Here is a 21,641-nt window from a genome sequence, read left to right as displayed (position 1 = left end):
AGAGGTGAACTGCATGCTGCTTGGTGGTGCGTTAAAAGGGACCACCTTCTTGGAGTGAGAATGAGGGAACTAACTACCAGCTGGCAACCGAGGTGCATGGGTTCCACCCAAGCTTCCAATCCACCAGCCAGCATTAAATAACCCTAACAGCTTCCCTCCAACCCCACTGGACCCTCTTTATGGCTAAAGAAAGCACAAAGAGGCATGGGAAATCTCCATGAAAAGGAGGTTAGCCCTCCCCATCACCACAACCATCCATCAACTCAACTAAACTTGCCTCATCCCTCACTGTGAAAGATGGCTTCCTCCACCAAGTTCTCCTACCAAAGGCTAAGAAAACTCCCCTCAGGGCTAGAAGAAGATGAAGCAGAAGAAGGGGTGGTGGTGGTAAGGAGGAGGGGGAGGAGGAGCTGGCTGAGGCTTGGCACCGGGGCAAGGCGGTGGCGGAGGCCGAGGGTCCGAGTGGCGGGGCTGAGGAGGCTGTTAAGGAGGAAAGCCAAGGTGGTGGGGGCTGCGGTGAGGAAGGTGCTGAAAAGATTGAAGGAAGGGAGGCCTTACGTTGGGGAGCTGTTTGCAGGGAACTATATGTTCATGCAAGTGAGCCCTTCACCAACTGTGGCCTATCTGGAGAAGCCTTACTCGGCTAGCCGCCACCACCATGCCATCATCCCACCACACTCCACCAGATTCAATATTCCAAGGGTTGTTTCCTAATTATCATGTACTCATCTCTCTTTGGCATTTAGAATCTTCTTCTTGTTCTTGTTGTTGTTCTGCTTGTGTGTTCAGATCTGGTACCAAAGATTGTGCTTAGAAGTTAGATCTAGCACCAAAAACTTAAGAAAAGAAGCAGCAGCAGCAGCAGCAAGAAGAGGAAAAGAGGGAGAATAATTGATGTGCAAAATGTGGGGTTTAGTCATCTGTATTACTGTTATGAGATGACTACATAGTTAACTGTCATTACTCCATGTTCAAAGCTCTTCCTCTCAATGAAATTATTCTAGTTTTTTTCGTTTTCTGTCTTTATAGCATTTTCCTCTGATTATTGTTTAAAGGACAAAGATAAAAGCTCAACTACTGTATTTTTTCCCCTTTCTCTATATCGAGCTTATATCATTGGCAAAATGAGTAGATCACTAATATGCTAAACATGAGATTTAATTTACATTATCGGTCATGTTTTCGAAAATATCTTGTGTTCAATTTAATCCTTGGTTCATATTTAAAGTTCTGCAACTCATAGTTCCCCTTTAATCGTTCTTTGGCGGAGGTATTTTGCGATTCTTTCCCTTTAAGGTCATGAGATCCTCCCTCCTACTTTTTAAGACTGGTGGATGCCAATTTCCTCATGAAAATATTCAAGAAGTATTGGTAGTTAGTGATGTGAGAGCTAACGTACAAACTTTGCAATTACTGGTATTGGTGCATTACATGTGATGTGCCATGAAGAATAGGGCACCACTAACATAATTTATCATGCCATGAATTCTAGTCCTAGTAAGGTGCTTCAGGATTTTTGAGTTAAATAAAAATGCAGTTTATGAACAAAAATATACTTCAATCTTGTTCTAATGCACCTCAAATTTGAATTATGAATAGATGATCCAAATTAATCATGATGTTTATGATTTTCAAACTATCATCCTATTGGATTTCTGATGCATATTGTTGCCGTAGTAGATATAATTATTTTTTGATCCACGCTCGCATACCGAAAGATATGAATAATCATATCCAACAAAGGAGCAGTAGGTTGTGTGAAGACTCCGATTACAGACTGCTGTCTGCCTTTGTCCTGGAAAATATGTTTTGCCACAGCACCACCATTAAACTTTATGCAAGAAAACTCCCACGTCTCAGGATGCCCTTTCAGGTCCATGGAGTTTACCCATGGGAGAGCATTGCTTGACCCGGAGCTTGCAGGGAAGGCAATTCAAACCATTCATAAACAAACTATCGTGCTTTTAAGGTTAACTTGTTTATAAATCGGACCATGAGTTCACAAATGAAAAGCTCATAGCCTTCATCAACAGTCTTCAAAAAACCTACCAATATCCTTTGATATTAACCAACCTTCAAAATTGAAACAATTCTTTCAAACATTCTTAGAGCAGGAAATGCGTCCAAGAAAAAATGAGCAACACCGGACAAAATCCGGAGGACACAAGTATCCAAAGTTCTGTTATAACTTCGAAACTTAGCCCCAATTGCGTAATGTTACATTAGATCACCCTTGACCATAGGTTGCATTGGAATTAAAAGCCAAAAAAAAAAAGCACACAAGAAAAGAAAATGGCCATCAGGTTTTCCAAAATGTTCACAAGAAATCTTCGTTCCAGGCATATGCTTCAACGTATCCTTCATTTTCTTACCTGAGATTTCCTGACGAATATAAGATGTCTAGCCATCAATAAGGTACAACATACTCTTTATCCGATGGTAAGTTTTTTGCTATAATCTTGCACCCAGTAAAATCCCTTGGTGATTGGTTTTAGACGCCTCTGTGAGCAAAATGCTGGGCAGAACATGGTGAAACTCATCATATTCAGAATTTACCAGTATCTTGGGGAAAGTCAGGTTCCTCAGTGTGCCATCCGACCGGCCTCAAGAGATGATGCTTAACTACAAGAGAACATTGCAACATAAACTAGTTCTAGCAAAACCAAGTGATTAAAGATTGGCTCCTACAATCCCGTAACTTCCAGCCACTTCCAATGCCTGGTAGATGTTGAATGCATGACCAGGGAAATGATTAAAATGATGAGATGTGTGCTAAATACCACAAAGTTTAAATTGGAAAATGGATATAACGTCTATGTGTGTTTTATAGTCCATCTATTTCAAGTGCACCACTTCACATAGCATGAAATAATGTAAAGAAACTATACTCAAACATATTTTACATAGGAATCTGCAAAGATGTGGCATTCTTCAAAGCATATGGCTAGCTCTCTACGGAGTTTCATATGCACAGATGTCTTAGGACTTTAAAATGCCAAAGGACAGGCGTAATCCAGATTTCACCTTTGCCAAATCAAAAGGAACTGATAAAAACTTTAAATTTGAGAACTTGAGTCTATAGTTTTCAAGATCTTGGACATGAAGAATCTTTTACAATTAAGAATTCAGTCTGGCCAGTCAAGCAGTCTAAGTTCAATCATCAATTAATACCTAACCTAAAAGTGTGAGCCTTCATCCACATCCATTCTTTAGATGCAGCATGCTGCTAATTTTAAAATTATTTCTTAAATGGAGTATATGGGAAGGAGATTGCTAGCTTTAAAATCATTGTACTGCCTAAACTGTTTTATCCGGTCATCAATCATGCAACTTCCTAAGACCTCCCGGCAACAAGCCAAGCTTTACCTACTCTATTGAAGTCTTTTAGTCCTTTATTGGTCCTCAAGAGGCCTGAGTCCATGAGCAAACCAAGAAAATTGCAATACTCATTACTTCTTTGAAAGAGCAATTGGGCTTCATTTAGGTTTTCCGGTTATCGGTTTTGCTGGCTCATTTAGCTTTTCTCAAGTCTTGAAAGACATGTTGCTTTTAAGTTTAAAAAAAAAAATAAACAAATTTTCTCTCCTGACATGTGTTGCACCTCATACTATCTGTACATGGTTTCATCTTATCTTCAACACCTTCTAGAATTCCTCTTATTTGTTCTCCCATCCTGAATGTTCCTCTATATGTCCCCTTTTAAATGCATGCACCCTCATAATTAACCCGTGCACAACCCCTCCACATGCAATACCTGTATGCACCCACTTAATTGGCCATTGATGAATTAATAACCTAAATTAGACGGCACAGCAAACCATGAAGATGCTTACATAGTTTCTTCAAATTATGTTGGTATACCAATAAGATCTGCATTTTAAAAATTCCTCATGTCAGTTTCATCGAAAGTCTGCAAATATTTCTTTTGTGTAGTGGATAAAGGATGAACACCCATCACTTAAGGCACCATGACCAATTAATTTTAAACGCAACCACATTTCCATGTAACCCTCTGAATGTATTATGGTATATTGTGCTTTGATTCCATGAGCTTCCAAACATGGACTAAGTACCATATGACCAGATTACGTCCACAAATAAACTAGATGTCCACGGTCAGCAGGCAGTCATGAGCAAGCATTACACTGAGGATTGTCGGTGATAAGGTTAAGCCAAGCACTAAATCGATGAATTAAGGAGTTGATAAACCAAGCATATAAACAGAAAGAAAATGATATTAAATAGCAGAAAACCAATAGGTAAAATATTTGCTCTTTAGACAAAAAATAACGGAGAGCAACGAAGCCATAAAAGGATTAAGCAAGAGCAAGAAATAGACCAAAGTTCCCAAAATAATGAACAACAGAAGTCAATAATTAAAGGATTCTCACGAAGAAGGCAGAAATGAAGACCCAAAAATCTAATTGAATCCTAAGGACCCAAATTTCATCAAACATAAATAATGATATGATAGTGAAAGAGAATAAACTAATGGAAAAAAAACACATAAGAAAATTATGACCAAAGTCAGATAAAGTGAATCAACAAATCTCAAAGGACAAAAATTTGATGATCTTGTAAAATATGTATAGATAGGGTTTAAAAAATGGATTTGGGATTCTACAGAAGGTTGGATCACCCAGCTGGTTGCAAGGGGGAAGGCCAGTTATCTCAAGCTACCAGAAATGAAGTTCACAACCTCCTGTAGAAACAATGGAATATCCAAAGAAAGATTCTAAAAGTACTGAGAGATTTTAGGAAAGGTGATTCTTGGAAGATTGTCATGTGGAAAAGTAAAACTTATCTGGTTACATTCTGTTGTGTAATTACCACGTGGAAGATTGCCACCTCACCATATGTTGGAATGATAGCTGTCCTGGATCTATATCCACAATATTCAACATGACCCCAATCATCATTCTATACACATCATTTTATCTCTACCCCAATTGGCACTATGCTTTGAAACTATATATTCCTAATTTGAATTGCAAAGAACATAATGAACAATTTTAAATTTCCAATAACAAGATCGCATTAATAACAATTTTCACTGCATCCTTAACATCTCCATTATCCCCATCCATATTTCCTAAGCCGCATCCAATATCATAAAAATGTGTTTCAGATTAAAACATCAAGATGGTCCTCCTATCATCCTCCAAGTACGGGAGTAAGACTAAAAGTTAACAAACCACTAAAGCCAACTGCTTGCATCATCTATGAAGCCACATCATGGCGGTCAGCCACTATGAGATCAAATTAACGCACAAAAGGGGGATAAGGAGTAACCAACGAACATTTGGCTAAAATGGACTGTAAAAGAGTAGATAGAACAAAAGAGTGAACATGTATATTAAGTGCCCCATGAAAGAGCAAAAGATAAACTCCAGATCCCAAAATACTCAAAAAAGGTGAAGCAGAAGAACAATGTTAAAAAATGTCCCAGAAACAACCTTCAAGGACCAAATTTAAGGAAATTCACACTAGCAAACAAAATCTCAAAAATACAACAGGAAATAACCAAGAAAAAGATTTTCTAATGTATACTCAAAAACCTAGAATAAGGTAAAAGAAAGTGAATAGTACCCCAAAAAAATCTAATTCAAACGTGGATAAGGTCTTGGCAAAAATAATAATACATAAAAGAAGCACCAAAACTTGATATAAGCAAAATTAGAAGATGAATGGATCAAGGCAAACATATCAAGTGTCCTTTGACATAACAATTGGACATCAATTTAATAGAAGAAACAATATTAGTTCAGCTTTAAAATGTCTGAGTTCAGACTTCTAGTGTGGAGGTGACCCATAGCTTGATGATCGCAATAAAATCTCAAAGGCCGAACGTCTTTCAAGTGTTCATAGGCTCAATGAATATTTTTCTCTCTTTTTTATGGCACAGGGGGTTGGGGGGAGGCGGGGGAGAAGTGTAGAAAATTTGATTTTAAGGTGTTATTCACCAAATATAAAGGGGAAGGTTCAAAGTTCAAACTAAGTCATCTAGTGTTGCATCAAAATTTGCCAATGAAGTCACAATCCCCATATTTACTTAGAATAAAATTGTAAGTTATGAATAGAGACCAATTAACTTTCCCAATAATAGCCATTGAGAATTACCAAAAACATTGATCTTTCGACAAAGCTGCCAAAAAAATTGGTGCAAAAGAGAAATCCTTCTTGGAGTGACCCACTGAAGCTATAGCTGAAAAAACCTAGGTTGGGCTCCAAAATCTGTCCCTAGGGACGGGCTTGGACTTCAAAGGTTGCTGATCAATGATTTTACCCTAGTCTACAGCTTGGGATTTTAAGGAAATTTAACTAGGGCTTAACAGGGTAAGTTTGGATCAGTTTCAGTCTGGTCCCAATCCAAGCTGTTTCAACTTTCAACCCGCTTGGTAAGAACTCAATCTGGTCTTCAGCAAATCTCAGCCTAAACCATGCCAACTGGGGCACTGACACCCCTATAGGCGATTCTTTAATATATATTACTTTGTAACTTTAAGTGCCTTCTGAATACTTAATTTATAAACTAATCTCTGAAGTTTTTTTTTATAAAAGAAAATATACATATATTTTCTGATGAAACTGAATAACAACTAAAACACAGACCAAGATCTGATTGGACCAGAGTTTCAGAACATGATCACTTTCAGTACGAGCAATTTGTGAGCAATAAGCCAGTTAGCATAACCTGAACTTTAATGGGACCAAAGATTCCAACCAATCCAAACATTTCAATTACTTATATGTAAATCACATACACCATTATTGCATATATATAAAAACAAGGTATGCCATCTCGGTACTGGCCCCATACTAGTGCGATCCTATCACTATGTCGGTACACCCGGTATGGGGCTGGTTCGGCATATCGAGCACCAAACCAGCATGGTATGGTATGCTCCATACCATCCGGTTCGGTATGGTATGGGATACCATGTATAAAAATATGCATATGTTGGTATATATTTACGTATTATATCAACTTTGCTATATATAACATACTTGCTCTTGGCATTATTATTACTTTAGAATAATCACAAACTATCTAAATGTAATCTTCAATCGTTCAACTTTTGTAGCCTAATGATTTTTTATAACATAATCTTTGAGCATTAGTCTCCACATGCATGACATGTACAATTTACTATTCATTGGTCATTCTAAATTGTGGCTCAGAATGCTGCAGATGACAATGCTTTAGTGACAGAAGAATGTCCAAATAGTCATGAAATCTTTAGGCACAAAGACATATTTATCATGATAAACCAATCACCAAAAATTTGTGCAGATTACCTGGAAGACCTCCATATGTAGTGATGTGTGAGATCATTGGAAATTAGAAGGCACCTTTGACTCTAAACAGCTGAACCCTGTGCTGAATAACCACTAAAAAGAAGGCATCTTAGAGATTTCTGCAGAGCAAAGATGTTGACGTCAGAACACGTACAACAATATACAAACTTCTATGGTCATGCTGAGGTCTAGAGGTGACTAACAAATACAGAAATTGCATATAAAAATCTCATAAAAGATGACAGCAACACTTATAGAAATTGCAAAATACCTGAATGGTCACTGCACATTGAAATATGCTCTCAACAGAAATAATACAATGGACAAAAGTACTTCACAAAATGTTTTGACTTTCAAAATTGCTGGTTAAGGACACTGCTTGAATAGGGACGCTGGACACCCATGGGTGTGGCAAGTGGCAACTCAACATCTTGTACTACTTTCACAGAGAAATAGCAACGGAAAGTGGGAAAAGAAACATGTATGAAAGAAAAAATTTGAAAACTACACCATGAGCTAACACAGCCTGAATGCTTTAAACATGGATACCACAAGGAACATTGCACGGTACAGAGATGTTTATCACAGGCATTTCCACAGTACTGGCCAGTAAACTGCACAAAGTAGAATATAAATTGTAATGGTTTTAATGAAAATTCCAGGCATGATTTTGACCATTCCATGACTTGCCCAAAATCATGCACACAACCAACCACTTTTGAGAGAATCAAATGAATTTAATTGCTGATGTCTAATAAAAAGTTCATGATACATAAATTACAAATATGCTGCAATAGAATACATCAATTGTAACAATTGTCAAGAATTTGAATTCTAGTAAAGAAGCCACCAGTTCCCACCTTCAGACAAGATGGGATGGAGCAAAGAGTAAAATGACCAATTTTCTTCCATCCATCTTGTACTGAATTCCTGATTTGCAGTCATAAAACTCTGAAACTGCAAGCAGCCAGATAATGTAGGAAATTTTGTTTCCTCGCAGGTAGCTTCCAGCATCAGTAAGGTTTGCGCTGCTTATTGTCTCTCTTAAGTTGTACTTTAAGCTTTTTACCACCTAACTGAGAACCATTCATTGCATTGATGGCAGCCTGAGCAGCTACAGGTGAGTCATAACTTACAAAACCTGCATATCAAAGCCAATTACTGAAATGTTCAAAAACAACTCAGACAGCATAAAGAGAAAAGCATATGTTGTTTACCGAAGCATTTACTAACACCAGTTTCCTTGTCAACAAAAACTTTAGCACTCAAAACCCTTCCAAATCCCTGAAAGGCATTTGAAAGCTCCTGGTCGCCAAATTCTTGGGGGATATGATATATAAATAAATTAGCTCCGGGAGGACCTGATCAGTAACAATTGAATAATCAGCTAGCAGGACAACAAACATAAGGAGTCCAACTTAAAGGACTAATAAGAATGCAGGGGCAAAAGGAAGTCCATTACCTTCTACCTGACCCCCCGAACTTGTACTGGCACTTGAAGATGATGCTGGATTACTATTCATGTTTACCTGTTGGACTGGGGCATGGGAATTGCCAAAAGGCCTGTGGCTCATCATACCACTTGGATAGGGTAGAGGGTATTGAACACCTGGCATGGCAGGATATGCCGACCCCATATAGCCGGCAGATTGCATTGTGGCAAAATTCCTGGGCACCGTGCCTGGGGAAAGATCTGGACTGATTCCACGTACCGTATTTCCTTGATTAGCAGGAGGAACCATGTTATTGAAGGCAGCTTGATTTTGCATTGACGCTAAAGGGTATTGCATGAATCCATAAGTTCCAGTTGGCTGCACCAGCAAGAGGGTAAAAAGGAAAGAAAAAGGGGGCATAAGCAGTCCAGCATTGCCATGATGTGAGAAGAAACTTATGTCGGAAAACAAAAGAGAGCATGCAATCAAATAGAAATTATAGAGATTCCAGATATCATTTCAGAGGTGGAAGTCAATAGATGTACCATAAAATAGTGGATATGTTTTTTGATGCTTCAATGACACTGTTTCAGAACCAAAAAGAACGACATAGCACTAAAGATAACTAAACCACATAATCGCAATACTCCAAGGAGTGCTGATCAAGTTGATATTTCACAACAATATAATAATTTATTTTGTGAAGCATAGTATGTTTAACCTCAAAATTTAGAAACTGTTTGATAAGAAACAAAGCAAGTGTCATGAACAAAAAATGTGTCATACTCTGTACCCACACATGTTGGTTTTAATGTTTCCTGAGGCAGTTAAGGTCAAATGCCAAAACCACATGGTGGTCGAAGTGAGCCTTTTCCCCCCATTACTGAAAACTAAAAAAGCCTACTCAGAAAATGAAGACTCCATCTAAAGGACTCATTAGAATAAAATTCATCTAAGAAGACCCTATTGATCATTGCATCATAAGTTATTAATCATAATTGTTAATAAGCTCATCCTCTACATAATATATATCATTGGATGTTTCTACTACAGCACAAAATGTTTCTAAAGATCATTTAAGTGTTTCTAAAGATCATTTAAGTTTTTGAAGTAAAATTTCGAGTGGATAATCCTAGAACACCTAAGCATGGAGTGCCTTGCTACTGTAGCATCAGTAGAGGTCTATGTGATGCCTAGGCATGTAAAATCTGAATCATCTCATTAACATATATTTATCTCTCTTGTGATGCCATCAGCATGGTTTCTTATCAGCCAGGGCCGGCCCGAGCCCTAGGCGACTGAGGCGGTCGCCTAAGGCCCCGGGCCAATGGAAGGCCTCCGGGAGCAGAAGCTGGCTACGAGTCTTCCCCCTTGATGGAAGGGAGGTGGAGGGTTTCCTGGCCTGCAGAGGGCAATCGGGGAAGTTGGGGACAGTAGTTTTGTTTTGGGTGGAGAGAGAGAGAGAGAGAGAGAGAGGAGGGATTTGGTTGGCTTCATACACACCTGAAGCCACTCTTATCTTTCATCCCTTCTCTTTTTTGGTTTTGGTCTTGGTTTTCCTTCCCTCACATTACTCCTGATCCAGCTGGGCCATCAGGAAGAAAGATAGGGGGATTGGAGATGGACTTCTTGGAGGGTGGAGATTCTTTTAATTTTCTCCTCTCGGTTTCTTCTCCCCTCTTGGGTGGTAGAGAGAGAAAAGGAGGGAGGGGGTTGAATGGCTGCTGTGCCGTGATGTTGCAGTTGCAGCTTCGGTGCTCACTTGAAGGAGAGATGGTCTTTAGCAAAAGAAAAGGAGGGTAGAGAAAGAGAAGGAGGGAGGGGGGGTTGAATGGCTGCTGTTCCGTGATGTTGCAGGGGCTGCTTGGGTACTCACTTGAAGGGAAGATGGTGGGATGGGACTTTTATTAATTAGATGGAGTGAATTTCCCATAATGACCCTACTTTCTCTTGGACAAATTTTTTGACCGTGAAGCGCCATGGGATGGCCTTTTTCCTATTCTGCTCTCGCTTCACATGGTAAACAGTATTGCCAAGAACAGTACCATGGCCCTTTTTTTTTAAGTATTTTTTTTTAATATTTTCATTCAAGAATTATATTAAACTGAAGAGGCTTTTTGTCGACCTTTATTAGATTCATGCATCTTTGTTGAAATAGTGTACTTGACAGCAATCTATTTCCATAACATTTTTTTAAGTATTTTATATTTATTAAAAAAAATTATTATTTAAAAAAAAGAGGCCCCATTTACTGAATTCGTCTTGGGCCCCCAGATGTATTGGGCCACCCCTGTTATCAGCCCAACAAGTCAGATGCTGAACCAGCCCAAGATCCTCTTCAAATCTCCAAGGGCTCACAATGCTTGAAGTCCCCATTACTATTGCAAAACACTCTGTGAAATCATTTAAATTTCTGTAAGTACAATATGAAATTAAGTAGCTAGGGAAACATATATATGCTTAAATCATTTGTGGCATCTTTGTCAATATTTATTGAATGGAGATACCATAGTAGGTAAGTAGTGTACTGGAATGGGAAATACTATTTCTAGTGTAGGTCTGCTGGTTCTGCATTGTGGCCAAACACCATTTGAGTTCACTCATTATTCCTATATGTGCTACTTTGCATGGGTTCAAATCCCCATGGGGCGTCCCTTGGGACATTGGGATGGGCTACCGTCCCAAGCATTGGGACAGGCTACCGTCCCAAGCATTGGGACAAGACTGTCTCACCATCATCCCAGTGTCCCATTTGGCACATCCCGGGACATGCCCGATCCCAAGTGTCAAGATAGGGTGGGAAAAAGGCATGTCCAGTTCCACAGAAAAATCAGAACAGCCTTATCTCACGGGATTTAAAGCCATGCCACCTTTCACCTCTCTCTTCTTCAATTTCCTATGATTCTTGAACTGAAAGATTGGTTTTATCAAATAAATTATTTTCTAATAAAATGAAGTATATATAAGCAAACCATCTAAGCTGTCTACAGGAATCTAAACTTTACTTAACACATCAAGCTCGACTAGTGGTAGTTCATAAATAAATAGGCCCATGACCTGAAAAATGTGCTGGAATCCAAAGACTAATATAGACCAGATGAATCTCAAAGGGTTCAAATGGGTTTTCCAGCAAATGTTGTTTAGATTTTTAACTGTCACCCCAATAGATCCATCTCTATAAAATAAACACAAAAAAGCAGTTACAAGAAGAAAAAAAAAAGAAAAACACACATAAAGCAGAAGCAAGACATAGATTACAAGAAATATTATCATGTGAAGCAAAAATATAAGCAACAATTGAATGAATCTCACCTGATAGCAAAAATCTAATTTATCAAAAGATACACTTTCAGAACTACTTTTTTGGAAATATCCATTCAAGAGATATCTTTTCAACTAATTGAATGAATCTCACCTGATAGCCAAATCCATTATATGGAGGAATGTATCCCATTGGTAAAGCTCCATATAATGAAGGGTGCTGTATTGAATTGGTATTTGGATGATTTGAGGCCTGAGATTGAGCTTTTTGTGCCCTCCGAGCTTGCCTTTCCTTCTCTGTATCAGCCCATTTAACAACCAAAGGCACGCTTGAACCCTGAATATATGTAGAATAGCTTTTGTAAGATATCGAAGAATTCATTTACAGTCATAATTGTGCAAGCATAAAGAATAAAATTGTTAACCAAACCCTAAGTGGAAAGTAATAAAACAAACAATTACTCCAAAAAACGAAGCAAAATGGTATAACAGGGATGCTGGACCTTGTGGCCAATTAACCTTAGCTGAAGCATCATAACCTGAAACACATTATCAAAGACTCCAGTAACCCAACTGTACCAGTTCATTGCATCTACTTTAAGAAACAATGGCTTACTCGACATCATCCAGATTTATCTTCCTCTCACAAATGCTCATTTTTCCAAAGCATATTCCTCAACAGATTGAGGATAGATTGTTTAAGTCCCCTTAGACCAAATCATCTCACAGTTATTAACCATCACAAACTACAATTTCTCGTACATAGTGATGTGCAAAGTCAATATTTGGATCATAGGTGGCTTGCTTGTTGAACAGTCATCCATTTCTTTTGCTGAAAAAAACAGAGAGATGGAACTTGGTTTTTCCTCCTTGCCAAGAGACACTACCTCTCTGCAATAGGATACGCTTAAATTCTTGTGTTTGCTAATATAAGCCTTTCGTAATAGAGTAACAAACTTGATAAAGGACCCAATCCTACCAGAAGTTATTCACACACTAGCAGGATATGTAATTACAAAATAAACATGATCCCTGCTTGACATCAGAAAATAAACAATCAAGTCAACACATCCCATATCTCATCGTATAATTTGTCTTTTAATTCCTTGGAAAACCGGACATGTTTCAAGTAAGTCATAAAATATGGTACCAAAGTGATCTTAATGGCATTGTACAAAAATCAAAAAAAAAAGGATACAATAGGAGGGACAGAAGCAGAGGCCCATCTTCTTTTATTGGGTGAAAGGTGGGAATTGAACCCAGGTCTCTTGTATTATCACCTAGAGACATCACCAACTTTGTCATTGGCACCTCCTAAACCTATCTAATATCTCAGCCACACTATTCCTCCAATTCTTTACAAAAACTCAACTTATTCACGTAAAGTTACTTTCTGAATATTTTTTTGTTGCAACTGAACCAAAAATCTAACTATTAATCATGAAATTCGCAGATAATTCATGAACTGATCATAAATTATACATTAATACTTCATAATTAATTCATGGTACTCAAATACAGACTTGAACATACTTTTTCAGATGAAGTTTCATATAGTAAAGAATTATTATATACATTTATGACACATACAGATTTATGTTCCTTTGAAGTGAGGAAGCTTTTATATGCATTTTCCTGACCCAGTTCTTTATCTCTTCCAAATGCCAAACTTGTGACTAAGCTTTTATTACATTCTATATTTAAGAATTTATGTCAGAAAGTTTTGGTTCTCTATTATTTTAATAAAAGCTATAGTAGTAAGTCGCTTCTTTATATGTTTTCTCCTATAGAGACATAGCACTATAGTATATTGCAGGACACTAGGACTAGTATTGGGCACACCAAACTGAGATTCTTTTTTGCATTATTTATTTAACCTGATACACACTCAACCTTATGCCTGGTATATTCCCTTACTGAAAGAAATTTAAAAATAAAACAAGGGCATGCTTATTGAAGATGTGCCTTGCTATAAATTGAGAGAGATGTGAAGAATGGAGAGAAGGGGCAGGGGACAGGCATCTCTAGTGTCATAAATATCTAGAAATGATAATGCTTTATTGCTTTGTTTCCCTAAAAGCTCCATGAAATAGCTGCAACCAACGGTTCCTTAGGAACTGGAAAGTGAAAAGTTGGCATTTTGGCCTCGCCCGGATATTGATCAAAAACCGCATTTACACCCTTCGAGGGCATGTTAATGGAAAAAATATAGCAACATTCATCTAGAAAAAATAGGCATGTCAGAGAAAATTCTTCATCTTCCTTGAATCCTTTACCATTTAAATTCAAACAAGGGATAAGAGCCATCTACATGGTTTCTTTTTTTGACAAACAAACTAAAATAAGAAGGAGAAGAAGTTATGTCCCTAGTCTCTCTTTTCTTGTTAAAATAAGAAAGAGAACAAATCGCCTCCACAAGAGAGGCATTAGATCTGCTGTCTCTTTTCCTGCTACAACATGAAAACCTTACAGTTGGGCCCCACAGGAAAGTCTTCTCATCCAACTTTGCATGGCTGGACATCGAGGCTTTGGCATAATGATGCTTGTATATTAATTGAATATTCATTTATATTGATATACCTCTATTACATAAGATGGGTTATGACCTTTGTTTATAGGATGTCTTGGGTTAAGGACCTACATTGTGGATGATTGCATACCAGCAACTTTCCAGCACTTGAAAATTCAAGCTACCTGGTCCTGGTGCTAACATTTCGGACCAAGCATTAGGTTCACTCGGTTGACTACAAGAATGCATCATGGAGTTGAAGTTCCAATTGAAACCACTCTATTTCAACTTCTGGATTAAGTTAAGCTGAAACTAGTCCAAATCCAGCCATTGTTTTATGGTTTTGGTAACTAGTCATTCTTTTTTTATCAGTTTCAAATTCAATAATTTCACTTAATTTTCTATTGGAATAAGGTGAGGCATTTTGGCACATAATGAGGCAAAGCATAAGCATAAAAGGCACAAAATATATGTCTCATGAATTTCCTTGAAGGAAAATAATGCCAAAAAAGCAAGGTAAAGGAAACGAGCACTGTTATAGACTTTGTTACAAGCAAGGGCAAATTCACAATCGCAATGCAAAATTTGCACGTAGAGATCAGTGCTTATTAACCCACCTTACCATACTAATTTGACCCTATATGCAGCAATATCATTTTTATGAAAATATATACAATAATGTCCTAAAGGAATTCAAAAGGTCGCTTCATTACGAACACAAACAAAACCTTATGCATATGCCTCATGTATAAGGCATAACCTGAGTTGCAAGGTGTGCACTTCAAATGAGCATCTCCATGCGAAGCATATACCTCACCATATATAGACTCTCTCATGAAGTTCATGGCATTTTAAGAGTCTCGCCTCAAGGCAACAATTGAAAAGCCCCCATGAGAAATATTTCTATTCTTTCTTGTTTCGATTAAAATTTATTTTCTTGTTAGAAATTTCATGAAGAATAAGAGGTTTTACACAAATGAAAGTCTCAGTTTTTTATTTGGAAATGGAAACAATGGATAAGTTTCAAACTCTGGCTGTCCTATTTATTTAATAGTTTTTTTTTTGAAAAAAAGATAATCTGAAAGCTCTTATCTTTTCTACTCCAAGATGTGCTCCTCCTAGGAGTTCTTCATTGATGCTCCCTCAAAAGAACTATTCATTGCATGTCCCATTTCATCTAGTTGCTGGTATTACTGCTAGCCATGATGTTCGTAAAAGCAGAATCTAGGAGCTCTAGTACTCCCTTAAATGAATTCTTCATTGCGTGTCGTGTTCTCAATTGTTAAGGTTGTCTTCCTACAAAATCATGCTCTATCCAGTAAATTCCTCTCCTTTCTTACAAACACCTGAGGTTATCATGACATATAAGCCTTAGATACGTCATAATTTGGTTCAACAACATGAGTAACAAACCACCATTGAGTAGAGGCTTTTGACCAAGGATTGAAGTATAAATGCAAAGTCCGTATCGGCCTTACCATATAATACCAATACCAGTTGTTTTGAGCAAAGTTCGCCATGTCGATTGGTACCGGTGTGTATCAACCATACCAGTACCAAACTGGTACACAGTACAGAAGGCGAACCAACACTCGGTACGCCAAACCGGGTACCATACTAAGCATACCGACACTATAATAGGATGGTATTGATACAGGATTTTGTACCGAGATAGAAAATCTTGATATTAAGCAAGATCTGTCGAACCGGTACCGCCCTGAACCGGTACCGGATCAGCGTGGAATCCGGTACTGGGAGCTTATCGTTGGACCGGTACGAGATCGATACAGGCCAGTGCGGGCCAGTATGGGACTGGTACGGGACCGGTATGCGGAACCCCAAAACTCGGCCATTCAATGGGACATGTACAGGCCGGTACAGAGCCAATATGGACCGGTACCGTATCGGTCCGGGCTGCCACCGGTACACCGACCGGTACTGGTACGGTGGACCTTGTATTAAATATCGATTTTGGTATTTGTACTAGTGCCCACCTAGTACACCGACACCAAGTGTCCGTATACTACATCCCTTCATACTCGCATGATATGGGGAGCATATCAAGTGTCAATTACTTACTAGTTGATACAATATGCCCAATACAAAACAAATGCAATCCAATATGTAGATCCTTGCTGCTACTTATACCCATTGATATCTATCCGTACCATTTGTTAGTTTGAAACTATACCAATTAAGGTACCAATATGGGCAGCAATCTAGTACTTCAAGCCTTACTTTCAAGTCTATAAATGGGGCATACTTAGGAGTTGTTCATCTTCTTATGATCCCATGACACTGATAAACTCAAGGTTCAAGTATTAGTCCATGTCATGCCTATTTAGGCACCTGTTTAGTCCATGTCATGCCTATTTAGGCACCTAGAATTAGGTTAATACTTAATAGTGCTTGGTACTGAGCCAAAAAGGTTAAAACATATTTTTGTTTTCACTATTTCATTGCCTTGAGAAGGAAGGGGGAGGACATTGCAGTAAGTAGACAATGACCCATCAGGCAGACAACAAAAAACAAATCTTATTTACATGAATATCCTTAAGCAAACAAAAATTGTATTACTTAAGATATCATATGTAAATGAGAAAACATTCCCATTCGAGTTCAATAAGTATAATAAAAAAAAATAAGTTCCATCAAAATAAGGTCAACTTTCCACCTCACCATAGTTTGGGAATGGATCGAAATAGAAACCCTTAAATGCTACTGAATTTCTCAAATCTTACGCTTTTTTTTCTCATCCAAGATTTTCTGAATGACTACTATATATTTTTGTTAAGGATGTCATTATGTCAATATAAAGGCATTATTATAAACTCAATATTAGCTTTAAAAGACACATTATGCAATGTATTGCAGCATACAAAAACCAATTTTTTAATGTTTGATACTAGTAGGAATTCTAAATATCCTTTAGTGCACGAAACGGTTATTATACAGACTGAAAGAATTTTAAAGCATCAAAATTAAAACAAACAAGGTATAAAACCCCATTCCCTTGAAAAATGTGTTCTAGTGCCATCCGTATCGTGTCCAAGGTATGCCAAGTTTTAGCTCAACATAACACAAGGCATGTTCCATGTAGCCATTAATCAACACACCCCATGCCACTTCACTTAAATCCTTGTCCAAAGCGGCAATTAGTATGAATGTTAAGCAATATCATGGCCTTATGCTTAGATGTCAACTATATTTGTCCATCCCTCGATTGTCATTATAGCAGACCATGCCTGGTCTCTAGTAAATAGCTACGAAGAATAATTTTTTCCATCAAGACCATAATGAGGTTGATGTACAACCCTGCCTTCTACTTACATGCTAGCGCATGTTGGCTCAATTACATTACGTATGAGCTAAAGATGGGCTTTGCAATATTAAATAAACCTAACTTAATTATGTCCCCTCCAAAGGCAACAGCATTCTGCTCAACGCCATTCATGGTAATGATGCTTCCATTATTAACTCATTGTTATAACATCTTCAACATTGGAGGCTTGGTAAGGGGTTGTTTTCTTATCTTCGTCCAACAACTCGGCAACAAACAAAACAAGAAAAAAAGTAAATTAAGTAAGAAAACAAACAAATTGAGATTTTTTTTTATAATTAATAATTGTTTCCGATTCACCAATTCTTAGCTGGAAACTCCACTGCAGAAATGAGGGGCCAGAGGGCGTTAAGATCCGGGGAATTATGATTAGGACGGTGCCATTTCCCTTCCCGAATAAGTACGCTGACGTTGCAGTTACCTCTCCAAAAAGAAAATCCAATCGAAGGCAGACGAGCTGATTAATAATTCCATGAGGGAACTTACTTATGTTTGTACTTTCATCTCGCTTGTCTAATTCCAACTCTCTCTAAGGAACTCGGCAAAATAGCCCCCGCCTACAGGGCTTATAAGGGCGGATCACGGTACGGAAACAGCCCGATTGCCTAATGAATTCGTTGACTGCAGCTATGGTGGGTACCACCCCTCCCCCTCAATGTCCGGGATTCCTGTGCATGCTCCCGAGGCAGGAGGGGCAATCAATAGGTCTGGGTCGTTCCCAAACCTCTAAGGGTGCATTGGTTGGCTCCTAAGCATACTTTTTCGGATCCAAACTTCTTTGTTCAATCAGACGCGAGCCCCTCCTCGGGCGGATTCCTCCTTGAATTTTCATTCATTCCCATAGGTGCCCATCATTGTAGAAAAGAATATAGCTGATTTAATCAATTTTGCCAATTTGATTATATGTGCAAGTTTAATCTTTAACAAAATAACTTATAAAATGATGGACTTCTATTTAGAGAAATGCAACATATTTGTCAATTTTTGAGTGACCTCAACTAAGTTATCATCAATTGGCTTGAAATTGCTCACGTAATAATTTCCCGACTACTATTAGTTTCTATGCAATTAGGCTGAGCAAGCAATCTTAATTAACTCTAGAGGGCATCTCATGCCCTATTCCTCTCATTTCCACCTTCAGGCTAGACTTTAAAACCTTGATTAATTCAATAAAACTCAGTCCACCTAGTCTACCCGCTCATGCTAACTTGGTTGAACCATTGCTTGCTAGGCATTGAGAGTCAGATTGATGCAAACAACATTTTTATGTGAAACCAATTCAAAATATTTTTAAATCATTGACCCAAGTGGTTTGACCATTCAAACCACTTATAATAAAATGTTCAAACATGCTTGCTTCAGTGGATAAGATGTCATATAAAAAGGCATTTCATAAATGTCTTCTAAAGCCCCAATATTATCATATTCTTAAGCCTAATGATCACTTTCCATCTTTCTCGACCAATTTTTTGGTCCCTCTCCTTTTCTCCCTTAACTTTTGACCAATGCCATCATGGGCTATGGTTGGCTCCAAGAGGCAGCAAATTACCTCCCTCTTCTATTCCTCAACCGTTATTCTTTATCCCCTTTTTCTTTGCTGCTGATAGGAATCCATTGACATTAAGCAAAGCGCCAAGAATTGGACATTCTTCCTTTCTATAATTAAAAGAGGAATTGGAGATTAGGTCTCAACAGCCGATGTCAAGAAAGAACATAGCCAACTGTTGCAGTTGCCAAGAATTGGAGCTTGATGATTTCTTACTTTCCCAATTCTCAGAGTCACAAAGTAGATTTTCTTTCTCTTTGGAAAAAGGCAGTAGGTTTTTGTGGATGAACTTTGTCATCACTGAACAATGGTCAACCTGCATGAAGCTGCTAATCCTTGACTCGGATGCCAAAATAGACTAGTGTCCAGGCTAGTCAGTGATTCTACCATTGGCAAACTACTACTTGTAAGTCTTCGAATGAGAATTTTTCATCTCCTTGGAAAACCAATAGCATAATATTCCCCACCTCAATGCCAAAGTTGAAAACATGTCGTGGCTATTAAAGCAAAAGTTATTCAATGACTATTTCTCCAACATGGTTTTTGGATATCTTATCAAATAATTGGCGATTTGGGTTTCCAAGAGCAAGTACATTAAGACCAATAGCCATATGAATTGTGCTCGTATATGTATGTAACACATAGCCTATCACAATAGCATGTACAAGGATATTAGCGCCATCAATGGATTGTACTGCATTTGAGCAACAAAGCCAACACTCTTATAGCTTCAAGAATAATATAACTGTCCAATGAGAAGAAACCTTGGTTTTCTAGAAATGCTGCTCTGTGTATCATATGCAGCAACTCATCCAATAAATAATACACCACTTATCCCAAAACATTGTCTGGTTGCCATACCTGCAAATACTAATCCAAGAATATGCACTATGACATGCTTCAAGAACGATATTGCTTTGTATTATCTCTCAGTCTAGTGCGAGAAAAGTAGTGTCTAGCATTAAACCATATGCAACTTGGGAAGATAGAACATATGAATGTCATTTAGTTGTCTTCTTCGCATCATTTCAAACAAAAGAGCATAAAGAGCTAAACAAAATAAATGGAAATCTGCAGGAGTCTCTTAGTTGAATAAACACAAACCTCCATTCTGTATTTCCCATTTAAGGCCTCGAGTGCCGCGAGAGCTTGATCTTTAGTTTCATACTTCAAAAAGGCACAGCCTGCTATTGTAAGTAAAAGAAAGATATAAGTGACTTTGCTCGAAGAAGAAAACCAAGGAAGCATGGACACATACAGGATGTGGATATGATATGGATACGCCCAAGGTTTGCCATCTCGGTACCGAATCCCATACCAGTGCCACAGTAGCACAATGTCAGTACAGTATGGCATGAAGTTTTTTTGGTTACCAAGTGTCGGTACGCCGCCGGTACCGGATACCGGTACCGAATCGGTACAATACGGTATGCCTCGTACCGTCCGGCTCGAGCCAGTACGGCGAACCATGGATACGCCAATACAATAAATCTTGAAAAAAAGAGAACACTACAGCGAGGATATGCCAACATGTATATGTACGTATGCATGTATGTACATTTTACATATATATGGAATAATGCACCCCCTCAATAACGTAATGCATACTTTATATATAAGAATCACCTCCATCAATTCATCATCTAGTTCATCATCCAAACCCATAGACAACAATTCACACTCCATACTTTAATAGCAACATTGCAAAACTAAAATTAACCATTTATCATTAAAGAGATAATTTTCATAGAGAAAAGAAAGAAACATCTTGGAGGTATCCTAGAAGTATCTTAAGTGTATCCAGAAAATATCGAAGCATTTTTGAAATATCGGATACATATGCTAGGAGTTTCCAACAAATATTTGTATCCAATACATATCTCATATGGAAACAGCATGTGATTTAAAGCATCCATGCTTTCTAGAAGAAAGAAAAGTAAGATACTTAAATACTGCAAATTTTAATCCAGAACTACAATCTGCTGAATAGAGAGGGAGTCATGTTAACTAATTAAAAATATGTCATGGAACAAATTGTACCTTTGCTGTTTGTTGGGGACCTCTTAATATTTGTAGGTCTGTTAATATTAACCATACTTTGAAACAAAGCAGAAACTCAGGCTTCAGATACGTTCTCGGAAGGCATACTGATGAATAGTTTGTGTTCTGGACATGTCAATAACAAGCAATATCAACACAATATCATATTTTCTAGGAAATGGTAAAATGGAAGGTTTTTGGTTTTGTACAATA

General features: G+C 37.9%; 1 protein-coding gene across 2 annotated transcripts; it reads right to left on the bottom strand.

The window, feature by feature from the left end:
* Positions 1-706: 706 nt before the first annotated feature.
* LOC103722798 (RNA-binding protein BRN1-like) lies at positions 707-20,651 on the bottom strand. Of its 2 annotated transcripts, XR_005511017.1 has the most exons (6): positions 20,493-20,651; positions 12,148-12,330; positions 8,762-9,110; positions 8,517-8,660; positions 8,160-8,440; positions 707-7,418 (listed from the first exon to the last, which is right to left on the bottom strand). XR_005511017.1 is itself a non-coding variant. In XM_039124638.1 (5 exons), exons 1-5 carry the CDS (start codon positions 20,634-20,636, stop codon positions 8,313-8,315), a joined length of 948 nt encoding a protein of 315 aa, XP_038980566.1. In that variant the 5' UTR covers positions 20,637-20,651; the 3' UTR covers positions 8,016-8,312. The 2 variants fall into 2 exon arrangements, 1 of the variants encoding a protein (XP_038980566.1); XM_039124638.1 differs by lacking the exon at positions 707-7,418 and having other exon boundaries at positions 8,016-8,440.
* Positions 20,652-21,641: the final 990 nt, after the last annotated feature.

This window comes from Phoenix dactylifera, chromosome 3 (genome assembly GCF_009389715.1).
Source record: "Phoenix dactylifera cultivar Barhee BC4 chromosome 3, palm_55x_up_171113_PBpolish2nd_filt_p, whole genome shotgun sequence".
NCBI classification, from domain to species: Eukaryota; Viridiplantae; Streptophyta; class Magnoliopsida; order Arecales; family Arecaceae; genus Phoenix; species Phoenix dactylifera.
The sequence above is the reverse complement of the archived record's forward strand: the minus strand, read 5'-3'. Positions and strand labels throughout refer to the sequence as shown.

Coding starts and splice junctions, on each gene's coding strand:
- LOC103722798 (XM_039124638.1), bottom strand. CDS start 20,636: ATGCTTCCTTGGTTTTCTTCTTCGAGCAAAGTCACTTATATCTTTCTT. Junction 8,661..8,761: donor TTCGGGGGGTCAGGTAGAAG/GTAATGGACTTC, acceptor GTTACTGATCAG/GTCCTCCCGGAGCTAATTTA. Junction 8,441..8,516: donor TGGTGTTAGTAAATGCTTCG/GTAAACAACATA, acceptor TTTGATATGCAG/GTTTTGTAAGTTATGACTCA.